The 12,191-nt window shown below is 42.9% G+C and overlaps 1 protein-coding gene across 3 annotated transcripts in view; it reads left to right on the forward strand.

The window, feature by feature from the left end:
- TDRD5 (tudor domain containing 5) overlaps window positions 1–10,626 on the forward strand; it is a 29,576-nt gene extending 18,950 nt beyond the window's left edge. For 2 of the 3 annotated variants that reach the window (XM_034779188.1, XM_034779185.1), the window contains 7 exons: window positions 248–448; window positions 2,095–2,250; window positions 4,113–4,286; window positions 5,604–5,813; window positions 6,179–6,334; window positions 9,068–9,284; window positions 10,081–10,626. In XM_034779188.1, the coding sequence (XP_034635079.1) occupies window positions 248–448; window positions 2,095–2,250; window positions 4,113–4,286; window positions 5,604–5,813; window positions 6,179–6,334; window positions 9,068–9,284; window positions 10,081–10,337 (1,371 nt within the window). In that variant the 3' untranslated portion in view covers window positions 10,338–10,626. The remainder of the gene's footprint in view (window positions 1–247; window positions 449–2,094; window positions 2,251–4,112; window positions 4,287–5,603; window positions 5,814–6,178; window positions 6,335–9,067; window positions 9,285–10,080) is intronic. The other variant, XM_034779187.1, reaches the window with a different exon arrangement.
- The last annotated feature ends 1,565 nt before the right edge of the window (window positions 10,627–12,191 follow it).

The following is a 12,191-nucleotide window of genomic DNA, read 5'->3' on the forward strand; positions in this document are numbered from 1 at the left end:
TTGTACATTTTGAGTAGTTTAACTTAATTGAGTGTTGGTAACCTTGTCAGGTTCAGTTTGGTGCATTTTGCGTGTCTGGTGCATCCTTATTACACTTACTTCAGCTAAGCCTTGCCCGGTTTTGCCCCTGAATCTAGCTTGCCTTCTCCCTTTGCATCCACACCAAACTTTCTAGGAATGAGAATAAGCATCATATGGCTGCCGATGGGCTATTTTGTAGTAACCTGTTTATCTCTCTTTCTTCAAGGGGCATTGGACCACCAATGCCATTCTCCAGTTCTGGAAGCTATGTAACCTGAAGCCACTGGTGGGAGTGGTGGATGAATATGTGAACGGTATTCTTCACCTCTTCCTGTGTGACACTATGTCTGATGAAGATATCTACATCCATCAGATCTTGAGAGCAGAGGGCCATGCTGTCATTTGCACAGAAAATATTCCCTCCAAGGTGAAGAAGGGCAGAGGTGGCGAGTTTGAGGAAGACTGTTCAAGGAAGGGGCTGTAATATAGTGGAATGTGGATTATGTAACATGGAAATTTTACTCTTAACAAAAAGGAAACGCAACAGGAATTTCCAGTGCACCTTAAAATTTCACTCCTCCCAAAGAGAAGAGTCCATTGGTGCAGTATATTAATACAATAGTCCTTTATCTCATAAAGCTTAAGTTCACATTTATCTTAAGAAACGGGGTTTTCACAGCCTAAGCACAATTAGACATAGAATCATAGAATATCAGGGTTGGAAGGGACCTCAGGAGGTCATCTAGTCCAACCCCCTGCTCAAAGCAGGACCAATCCCCAGCAGGGATTTGAACTTCATCACCAAACCACCACTGTGTAATGCTTCAAGGTTCATGTGCACTTTCATCTCTGCTGCGCAGTTGTTCTAAAAGCTGCCATGGCTCCATTGATGTTACAGAGAGGATTCTTTTGGTTACATTTGCTAACACAGGTTTAGGAGATTCTTAATGTGGATATTTTATTATCATTTATTGTATATTCATGTAGTGTGGATAGGGACCTTATATAAATATGGAAAAAACAGATTGAGAACTGTAGACATTCTCAACAGCAGCCCAGAACTGGGATAGTAGTGAAGAGCCTGTGTTACAGAGCAGGATTAAGGTACACAGGTGCAACTGCCTATAAGATACTTGCCTTTTCTATGCCTGGCTCTCACCAGTTCTGTCAGTCTATCATTTTTAACAGCACAAGATTAGCTCAGAACATTTAGTTCTATATCTTTGAAATTGATGATGTTTTACTGTCTAGTTTGAAGTCTGCTTGGAAGTCTTCTGCTTTGTGTTTGTTTATTTTTGTTAATGAAAGAACTCAAACTGTTATGTGGTTTTGGTACTTTTGCTCTGGAAATCTCAATCTCGGGTGATTTAGCTGTAATTAGCTGATTTGTTTGAAGCATATGGTGAATTACAAGAGGTAAATCTCCAACCTTGTCTGCACTGACCACTGAAACCCAGTTACAGCATACTGAGTTTATACACAGATCTAGATATAAAGATACTAGTGTGTTTTTTTTTTTTTTCTTTCCTGGTAAGTGTACAGTGGCCTATGCTACAGTTCCACACTAAATGGATTATGCTCCAGCACCACATTATAGTTTAGAAAGGGGCCTAGGCTGTTAAACAGTGCGGTAAAAATGTATAATTATAATATAAGTAAGAACAGCCAACACCATGATTTGAAAGTGAGTCAGCACTGTTTTACCAAGAACTATAAACAAAATCCCACCATTTCAAATATCCGTAACAGGCAAAACCCAGGGGCCTTGTGTCCTTTGCTTTAATCAGTACGCTGCACAGTAAATCTTGTGGCAAGAAGTCTTGCCATTTTGGCATGTGCTGTGTCTAGATATCATTTGATGAGTAGTTTTGTCACTGTGGAAAAGCATTTTAACTTTTGCAACAAGGCAGACTCTGCCAGCGTCCAGATGGCTCTCAAGCTAGCTCCCACTCAGTTGGGTAGCAGGTTGCTGCAGTTTGAAAACCATTTCAAAATCTTGCTCTAGTTTTTTTTCTTCATTTTCTGTTAATTACAACACGCTTTATTGACTGTACTGTATTTTATTTTTAATAGGGGTTCATAGAACTGAACCCCTCAGAATTGTTTCTGCAGCCCAATCCAAATGATGGATCATCAGGGTCAGACCTTCCCTTACCGGAACAGGAATCTTTCTGTGAAGTCAGCAGGGCAGTGAATCCAGAGCTGAATGAGAGTGAACCATATGCCCAGGTGCGAGGTTTTTAGCTCTTCTGTGTCTAAGACCAGATGAAAAACAGCTGTTGTGTTGGGAGACTCTGGTGGGTTGGTACACTGTGTTTTAACCCTGTGGCATAAAAAAGCAAACAGGTGCCATAAGAATAAAAATGTTTCAGATGGGACACAAATATCTCATCTCATGCTTGCCCTCATCTTTTATTTTCCTTCCTGCTTGTCTGGTCTTTTGACAGCTCTTGGGTACTCCATAAACTTCTAGGTATAGAGTCCTCTTTGCTCTGAGATGCCTGTTCTACTTAGACCTTTACTTGGCTCTTGAGTTAAGATATTGTATCTTGGAATCAGCCTTGACTTCAGACTTTTCCCTTTCTCATCTCCTGTGTCTTCACTTGCTTTCCTCTTATCTGTTCATGTGCAGTTGCAGTGGAGCAGCATTAATTGCATTTTTGGGTGTGTAGGATTCAGCCGTCAGAGAAGCACGCCATAATCCACCTAATAAACACCCTGGCATGGCTTATTGCTATTAAAATTTGGCTTGTTCATCCTAAATTTAGTTTGTTTAAAAAAAAAATGAAAAGCAGTTTTTGAGCATGGGAACTTTAGCAACCCAAGGACTCCCATTTTGATTTAAAAATTTTTGTGGACCCCCAAACTCCCTGGTCAGCCCCAGGCCCTGCCCCCACTTCACCCCTTCCCCCAAGGCTCCACCCCAACCCTACACCTCTTTCCACCCCCTTCCCCGAACGCGCCCCGTCTCTGCTCCTCCTCTGCCCTCCCAGTGCCTCCTGCACACCAGGGAACAGTTGTATTGGGAGGGCGGGGGAGGAGTTGATCAGTGGGGTGATGGCCCTGGACATGATTCCGTCCCCTCCGCCGAGTGCATCCTGTCCCCCCTCCTGGGAGGTGGAGGAGGAGTTGATCAGCAGGGCCTGGGGACCCCATTTTGTGGACCCTAGTTTGAGAAATACTGATCTAGACCATACCTGACAGGTAATTGTCTAACCTGCTCTTAAAAATCCCCAGTGAAGGATATTCCATAACCTCCCAAGGCAATTTATTTCAGTGCTTAACTGCCCTGACAGTTAGGAAGTTTTTCCTAATATCCAACCTAAACTGCCCTTGCTGCAATTTAAGCCCATTGCTTCTTGTCCTATCCTCGGAGGTTAAGGAGAACAATTTTTCTCCTTCTTCCTTGTAACAATCTTTTATGTACTTAAAAACTGTTATCATGTCCCCTCTGTCTTCTCTTCTCCAGACTAAACAAACCCAATTTTTTTTTCAATCTTCCCTCATAGGTCATGTTTTCTAGACTTTTAATCATTTTTGTTGCTCTTCTCTGGACTTTCTCTAATTTGTCCACATCTTTCCTAAAATGTGGTGCCCAGATGTTGCATTGTTCCTTGACCTGAGTATTATTGGAACCATTTTTAATATCTCTCATAATATAACTAATTTAAAACTAGTGTAACAAATCTAAGCATCCTGTTTTAAACACTGTGCACAGTGCCTAGCACAATGACCCCCATCTTTATTGGGGCCTATAGGTGTTACCATAATACAAATAACAAATGATCATGCTCTGTTCTCAAGCAGAATGAGAGCTGTGTGTCTGCATTTGGAATCTTATAGCTAATTATCTCGCACAATATAAATATTGTATATGTACTGTACAGAATTGTACCTTACCTACTTTTGCTTATGCTCTTTTGAAATAATAGATGTTATGGGTGAGTTCTTGGTTCACTGGGTGGATGGCTCTACATATTTTTGTATAGTAATTTGTGTCGTATACAATAAATCTTTTAAAATCAGAATTTAAAAAAAAAAAAGGCAGCATGTACAGTCAAGCTGAAATAAAGTTGCTGTTCTCTTTCTAGAGATCTCAGGTTGACCAGAAGGATGCAGTGTGCTTAGAACCTGAAGAAAGGGTACAAGAACATGCCTGCTCTGTGAATTCTTCTCTCCCTTCATGGGACTCACAAGGCAAAAACTACAAAAATTCCCAGGAAAGTCCAAATGGAGAGCCCAGAAATCCAAAACTGGGAATGCAGGTGAGGTTGTTTGTTTGTTTGTTTGTTTTTCCCAATACTGAATAACTTAATTGAGGTTGAGCTGAGACTGTCCCTTAATCAGCTTGCAGCTGACAGTAAGATTAGGGAAATTCCAAAAAGCATTTTGCAAACGTGTTTACCTGCAGTGAAGGGTAAGGAAGAATAAGACCTAGAAAGGAGCTCCCCAGAGGAATCAAGTGTTGGTGACAACTTAAAACTGCTGTAATAAAACTGCAAACTTTAAATATTGTTCAAGAGATGTTTGCAAAGGTTGTTAATCTTTATACTTATAGGTGGTGGTGAGGTATTAGGATAGGAACAGTTTTTGGCAATGAAATTTTGCAGACTTGTGGATGACAATATGAACTAGTGTTAGTGGAGAAGAATGCTCTTAAGCAAATAAGTGTTAACTTACTAGCATACATTTTGTTTAAATGCAAGCAAAAGAAAACAGTGGAATTGAACCTCCCAAGAAACCAGATTCTATATGTCAGAGTATTCTGTTCATCCACAGAAAGGAGCAAAATGCTGGAACTCCATATCTTAGGACAAAGAATGGTGTTGCGGCAATGCTGCTAGTGTGTGCTGTATTAAAATCTTCCAGACTTAGACATGCAATTACTTTTCTGTCCATTTTTAAAGTACAGTAGATTCCATTTGTTAGCAACCACTCGGTTCCCAATAAAAAGTTGTCATTTATCTGAAGGTTGCTAGGGAGGAGGGAAGGCTTGAGGGGCTGCAACCAGGGACGGATGCACTGGGACATGCTGAGCACCCTGGCCTGGCACTGGGGGACCAGGCTTAGCATGTCCCAGTGCATCCTTCCCTGGCTGCAGCCCCACAAGCCTTCCTTGTGCTTACTAGCAACCGTCAGATAAATGGCAACTGTGGAAGCCAGCTGCTGCCCTGTCTGTACCCTCCTCTCCCAACTGCAGGCAAGCTTGTGGGTCTGTAGCCAGGGAAGGCATCCCAAAAAGTTGCCATAAGCGACATGCCTGTTGCCAAAATCCAAGTCTCATGAACTTTAAAGTCAGTGGGATGGGATTGGTTCCTAGCCATATGTTCCTATTAACTGGAAGTTGTTAATATTAGGATTGCTATTAAGCGGTATCCACTGTAACTATCAAACCTCACTGAAGTCTTGAGGCTAAATAAGAGGGGGCTGCAGGTATTTAGAAAATGGAAAGGTGGACAAGGATAAGGAAAGATGAGTTCCACTCTCTGCCCTTCATTAAATGGTTTCTGGTTTCTTCACATAGTCTTATAGAATATCAATTTGAGTTAGTTGCGTGTGTTTTTTTTTTTTTTTTTTTAAAGGAAAGTCCTCATCTGGAGATGCCATACCTAGAGCCGGTGTCTGTGATCGCAGACATCTGGGATGAAAATTGGTTGCCTCTGCAAATCTTACAGAAGCAGACTGGTATTGGCCATGACACCTTGCAATTGGATACTGTGATATCTTCCAGCCAGACCTCCAGCCATGAAGGAAGGAATCAGAGCCTGCAAAGCAAAGAGCAGCTGCAACAGGTTACTTGTAATCTTTCGTGGAGGGAGGGAAATGGACAAATGCCCCATGGTGACATCCTAAGGGATTTAAACATTTTTGTGCATGATGCACAGTAGGCCGCATATGCTGATTTAATGGGGAAACCTGGCCAAAACCCTATCTTGCTGGCCTCCTACACCAACACAACTTCAAGTTTTTGTGTGCCTGAAAAGTTTTTTTTTGTTTGGAAATAAAATGAGAGGTTTAAGTCCACTCTCAATTAAGGGTTAAATAATTTGATCCTTTAATGCTATTTCTCTCAGTTGCAATTTTTTCCAGATTTTCCATATATTTCTTCCCTTCCCGCTTTTTCTCCTCTCCATGCCCACTGTACTGGGTGTCTTAGGTAGGGCATTTTGCTGCTGCTGAAGAGACTTGGGATGATGTGTGGCCACTTTTGGATCATGTGAACATGACAAGGACAGCAGTTGAAAAGTCAAAATACCCAATCGAGGAGACACTGGTTCTGGGAGAAGTCCTGGAGCCCACCGGGGGGCTGAAGGTAAGTACACATTTTCTGGCCCGGTATAGTGGCGTATTTTGTTTTTTAAATTATTTTAATATTCCTGGAAATATTTTTTTTGCTCTTTATTAAATTGAAATTTTAGTCCAAATGAGGCACAACTGTTTTAAGATACTCTACCTACCTCTGTGTCTAGGTTCTTATATTTGTGCCCACCACCAGTTTGTCTGAGTGCCTCCCAAATTAATCCAATTATAGCAAGTAACGTGAAACAAAATGTAATGTCTCATCCTAATTCAGTATCTTTGTATCAGAGAACTATGCCATGCTTTGGTATGATTGGCAGTCTCTGCTAATAGAGACTGATTTGCAGGAGTGAGTTGAATGGTTCCAGGTAAATCTAGATTCTCTTAGAGAACTCTGGGGGGAAGCGTACATATCTCCTGTATGCGCTACGTGTCTCTAGTCAACAGTGTTGACCCTTCCTTTTCATGTGGCAATGAAAGAACCCAGAAAAGAATCTTTATAATATATAAATGTAGTTAGTATTCCAGACTCAGCAGCTTTATATTAGTGTAATGTTTGGGCCTGATAGTGGAGAGTGCTTGTCAGCTTCCACAGAGAGACTCCCTGGCTGTTTGTTTTCCCCTGGCATACTCTTGGTGTGACCAGTTCTGTTATAGGTGGGAAATCTGTAAAATCTACTCAGTGTAGGTTCACACTGAACCTGATCTTGCATCAGGGAACTGAGCGGGAGTTTTACAGTTAACTTCAGTGGGAGGAGGAGCAGGCTCTATGTTAACAACTTTAAAAGTGCGTCTATGGCTGAATTTATTTGAAGCGGCTTAGTCAATATTGCCAATGCCTCTTACTGCTTGATGAGTTAGGGGATTGAAGTCAGGATTCTTAATAGTAAGGTTGGGGAGGATCATTTGTGGGACATGTGGGGCACAAAGTGAGTGCTGATACTTAGATGGTGATAATAAATAATGACTATCTAATGGTATAAGTTAACATGACCATTTATGAATGCAGAGTTTGGGATGGACAAAAGGAGGGAATAGTGGAGGGGCATAGATTGTTCTAGTGTTGATGTCAGCAGAGGGATCAGGAATGATCAAATACCTACAAGTTTTTTGTGCATTATTACAGCTCATTAACTGCAAGGAAGAGGTGGTTAGTGACCATGATGAGCACCGTTCTAGTGGGGTATCAGAAACCAGATTTGAGAGGATCAAGGGAAGAGCTGGAAGAAATGAGGGGTAGGAAAGATGGGCCTTCCTGGGGTGGAGATGGGGTGAGGCTTTGTGAGAGCAAAGAGGTTGGGGTGAGGAAAGTGGCACTAAGGTAATGAGAGAAGAGCAGACAACATAGCTTGTGCAAGCAGAGGCGGGGAGAAGAGAAGGGGAGATCAGAATGGATGATGTGAGAATGCAGAATTCCTCATGTACTGACTCAGACATAACTACACAACTATTAGCTGATCATGTGGCTTTAGGAGCCTAGGAATCTCCCTACTAGAGCAGAACAGTTCATCTAGTCCAGGATCTTGTCTGACAGTGATCCCAGTCAAGTACTTAAGAAGAAGGTACAAGAAACTCTGTAAATGACAATTATGGAAAAAACTTCCCTTAGGAGAAGATTCTTCCTAGTCCCCCATCAGTTAGTAGTTGGCTTGTGTCTGGAGCCTGAGGGTTTCTATCTTTTGTGCTTTATCTCAGTTCACTGTGGATTGTTCTCATACGTTGACTGCTGCATATTTGAGCAGAGGTTTCCATTGAGCTATTAACATCAATGGCCATGTCTTTCCCAAGTGGTTGGTTAATTTGCAACCGAGCAATGTCAGTTAGTTCAAATTATTCTTTCCAAATGTGCATTAACTTGCATTTGTCAACGCTGAATTTCCTTTGTCTATAATATATGTATATGTGTGTGTGTGTATGTGTGTATGTATGTGTGTGTGTGTGTACATATATATATATGCTTCCTAGTTTGTTTACTACTTCAGGAGCTCCCCACAGTCATGTCTAGCCGTAACTATCTTAAACAATTTTGTTTCTACTGTAAATGTTGTCATTTTACAGTTCATAGAAATGTGGGGATCTCGAGGTCATCTAGTCCATCCTGCCATGCTGAGGCAGGATTAAGTATACCTAGACCATCACTTACAGACGCTTTACTAACCTGTTCTTAAAAGCTTCCAAGGATGGGGATTCTGCAGCCTCCCTCGGTAGCCTCTGCAAGTGCATTAACTCATCCTTATAGTTAGAAAGTTCTTGAAGTTTTTTCCTATCCTCCCCTTTTCCAGTAAATTAGTAAATACAAACATCAGTCCCAGTACAGATCTGTGAATTAAACTAGAAGCTAAGGTTTTATTCAACTAAAAATTGACTGAGCAGCATACTCAACCTCAGTCCAAACTCCCTTGTGCTCACTCTGTCATTGTCAGTCTTGCTGTGCCTGGGGCCTCTCTCAGCTCAAGAATTATGAGGGTTTTTTACAGCAGACCATTAATAACTTATTAAGACATGAGCAGAGATGGAATTTTGTATGTTGCAATAAGCAGCCTCCCTTCTTGGAGAATGTGGAGGAGGTGCTGCTCTCTGGCCCTGATCTTGTGCAATTGGCCAAAAACAATAATTAAAAATAAACGCAGTTGCTAGAATTCCTTTCCAGATATGTCTGGATGCTTAACTATATGGTGACCAGGACAGTTGATGAATTGTGGGTGCACTAATCTCGCTCTCTGCTCTGTTTTATATTTGATTGCAGACACCAGCCTCTCTTGGAGATTTATCAGATCCTGCTATTTTGTCCAAGTCACTGGAAGAGTTTTGTGTCTCCCTAAGCTGTTCCCAGCCCTCAGCTGAGCCTAGCCACCTGGAGACTGATCCGAACAAAATATCTCCTAACAAGGTCCAGCTTCTTACAGCACCAGCTGTTTCTGCCTCACTTACAACAGCACCTGTATCTTTGGAGAAGCAGAATGGTACTGTGGATTTGTCTGAGTGGTTTTTTAGGATGTGTGAAGACTGAAGGGGTATTAGTATGTGCATTCCACTACCCAGTTTGAATGCTGGCCCTAGCGCTGCGATCCTGGTACTATGTTAATGGCACTGGTGGATGTTTCTTGGTATTGTCTGAAGTCCATTACAGCCAGAAGCTGGGCTCAGGAATCCTGGGGCTAGGGCACTGGTGTATGCAAATGGAGACCTTGAATCTTGGCTTCTTGGTGCAATGGACAGATGGCAATAACAGTGACTGTGGATTGATGCAATACTTCAGGCTGGCCCCATGTGCAGAGAAGTGGATTCATAAGTATTTCATGGAGATGAACTTGAATTGAGGTTTATTCCTCTCTTGGTTCATTTCCCTGTCTTATCCAGATATTTTTCTTCTGTTACCTTTGTCCAGCCCTTATCCTAAATATTTTTGCCTGTCTGTTTCAAATGTTAGAATTTCCCAATATTAAATGGACTCTCATCTCCTGGCATTTAAGGGATTCCATGTAAGACCATGGAAAATGAGAGACAGTGAAGCCCTTGTTCTTTCTAAAGCCCTCTTAGCTCCCATGTGTCTGTCCTCTGAAACATAAATTGATTTTAACTTCACAACACCCCTTTGAGGTAATGAAATATTTATCCCCATTTTACAGGATAAAATAAGTGACTCACCCAAGGTTGCATAGTATGTCTGTAGTAGAGCTGAGAATCCAGTTCTTCTGAGTCCCAGTCCAGTGCCCTAACCATTAGACCATCCTTTCACCCTTCTCATTTACTATGCAGGGGAAGTCATTCCAGAGAAGGTAAAGAATGAGGACCTCTTGAGGACCCAAGTTATCCCACTGAGTAGCAGTAACAGCTGCACTACCCGAGGGGCTGAGGATCAGAATTCCCTGATCCTAGCTGCTGAGCTCCAGGTGTCCCAGAAGCTCTACGTCCCTCGCAGCTCGCCTACCGCAGCATTGGGAGCTGCTGCACGCTTGGCCACCTCCAGTGGCCTTTTTCACTGGTTCGCTGTCCTGAGAAAGTTGGAGACATGAGGAGGAGGAACCCCAAGCTGTCTGGTTTCTCAAGAAAGAAGTCTAATCCACTTGTACTGCATCAGACAAGATGGAGAAACAAAGCAGATGCTCTTTGAGGGGCTGGTTCTCCTGTGCCATTTCTCTTTGGCATAAGAGATGCTCATCCTCCTGATAACTAGAGCATAGGGTCTCCTTGGACATGCCTGTGTGTATAGGACAAATGTTGCTTTTATTTTCGGTGGAGATGGTTATATTCCTTCTATTGTACTGCTGTGTAACGACTGTTCTTTTTAATATAGTGGTTTGAATTGTGTTTCAATGTTGTGTTGTGCGTATAAACAGTCTCCAAAAGGTGGAGGAAGGAAATGGGTCACATTTGGCATGTTAGAAACAGACCATCTTAAAAACAAACAAAAAAATCCTCTTTCCACTCACCCCTAAACCACTTCCCCTCAAACAGGTATTGCCTTGAGCGTCGCAACTTATGACTTATTGTGAGTAAGGATTTTTTAAATGCAATGGATCCATCACATAATCCTTTTCTTGGTAGTACAACTACTGGTCACATCGTAAGTTAGGCCATCCAGCCTGTGGTGAGCACTGCTAACCAGTAAAACGGCCTACCTCGTGCCCCACTGTCTTGCCGCATCTACATAATGTTACAATATGGTGGTGGTTCTTCAAGTAGATGCAGCTGTGTATTCAGCTCAGATGTGCATGCCCCCAGTGTACTGGAACCGGAGAGATCTGCCTAGCAATATTTGTAGGGATGGCGCTTGTGCCATTGCAGCTTTAGCCCCTCCCCGACTATAAAAGGCAGCACTGCCTCAAGCCCCTCGGTTCCTTCTGACCCCCTGTGGCTAGAGTCTGAGCTCTGTCCTGTTTCGCTTCACACTTTTGTTCTGTTTCTGAGAACTTTTTCTTGTGTGTATATAGTAGTTAGTAATACCTTAGTTTCATTTCAGTGTGAGTATAGTATTAGAGCAGTTGGCTGCTGTCTGTGATGCCCTCACTAGGGTTCAAGCACTGCCATTGTGTGGTGCCATCTCCCAACAGTGACGCCCACATGAGGTGCTTATTGTGTCTCAGTGAAGGACACATTAAAGAGAAGTGCCCCATCTGCAAGTTGCTCACAAAGAGGACTCAGGTGGCAAGAGTGTTGCAGCTGAAGCAGCACCTGCTAGATCAGGCCATGAGGCACAGAGGCCCTTGTCCCAGTGGTAGTCACCTTCAGATTCAGCAAGTGATGTCGTTGCACATTGGGTTTCCCCCAAGAGGAAGAGCGGTCGTTCACCCTTCTCTGGTAGGGTGAGGAATTGGTCCCATAAAACTAATTGGGACCATTTCACGGTTTGGGGAAACTCCTCATCTTCTAAGAGGAGTGGTCACTGATACTGTACTCCCTCCAGTACATGGGATGAAGCAGATCTGTCAAACTGGTACCATGCTGAGATCAGTGAAAGCCTGTACCATTGACTCAGGTTCAAGCTGTGGGCCATCTATAAAGTCTGGTACTGATGAAGTCTGCACCAGCACTGACTGACTGCATGCCGGTGGCAACAGACGTGATTTGCCCCTCAGTCCCAGACCCTCCACTGGTTCGAGTGCGTTGGTGCCATGCCTTCTACTGCATCACCCTCCATTGTGCCCTTGGCACCTTCCAGCTGTATTGCAGAGCTGCCAAGTTCATTGGTACCATAGTTCACACCTCCCAGGCCTCAGATTGTGGAGTGGAGGCCAACATGGGGCCTGACACCAAAAGCCCCCTTGACACTGGTGTGTATTTTGGGACAGTCATCTTGGTAGCAGATCCCTTAGAGTTCAATACGGCCCTTTGCCTTGGTACTGGGTAGAAGTGTGTCTCATTCAGAA

The sequence above is a fragment of the Trachemys scripta genome, chromosome 8 (assembly GCF_013100865.1).
Source record: "Trachemys scripta elegans isolate TJP31775 chromosome 8, CAS_Tse_1.0, whole genome shotgun sequence".
In the NCBI taxonomy this organism is placed as follows: domain Eukaryota; kingdom Metazoa; phylum Chordata; order Testudines; family Emydidae; genus Trachemys; species Trachemys scripta.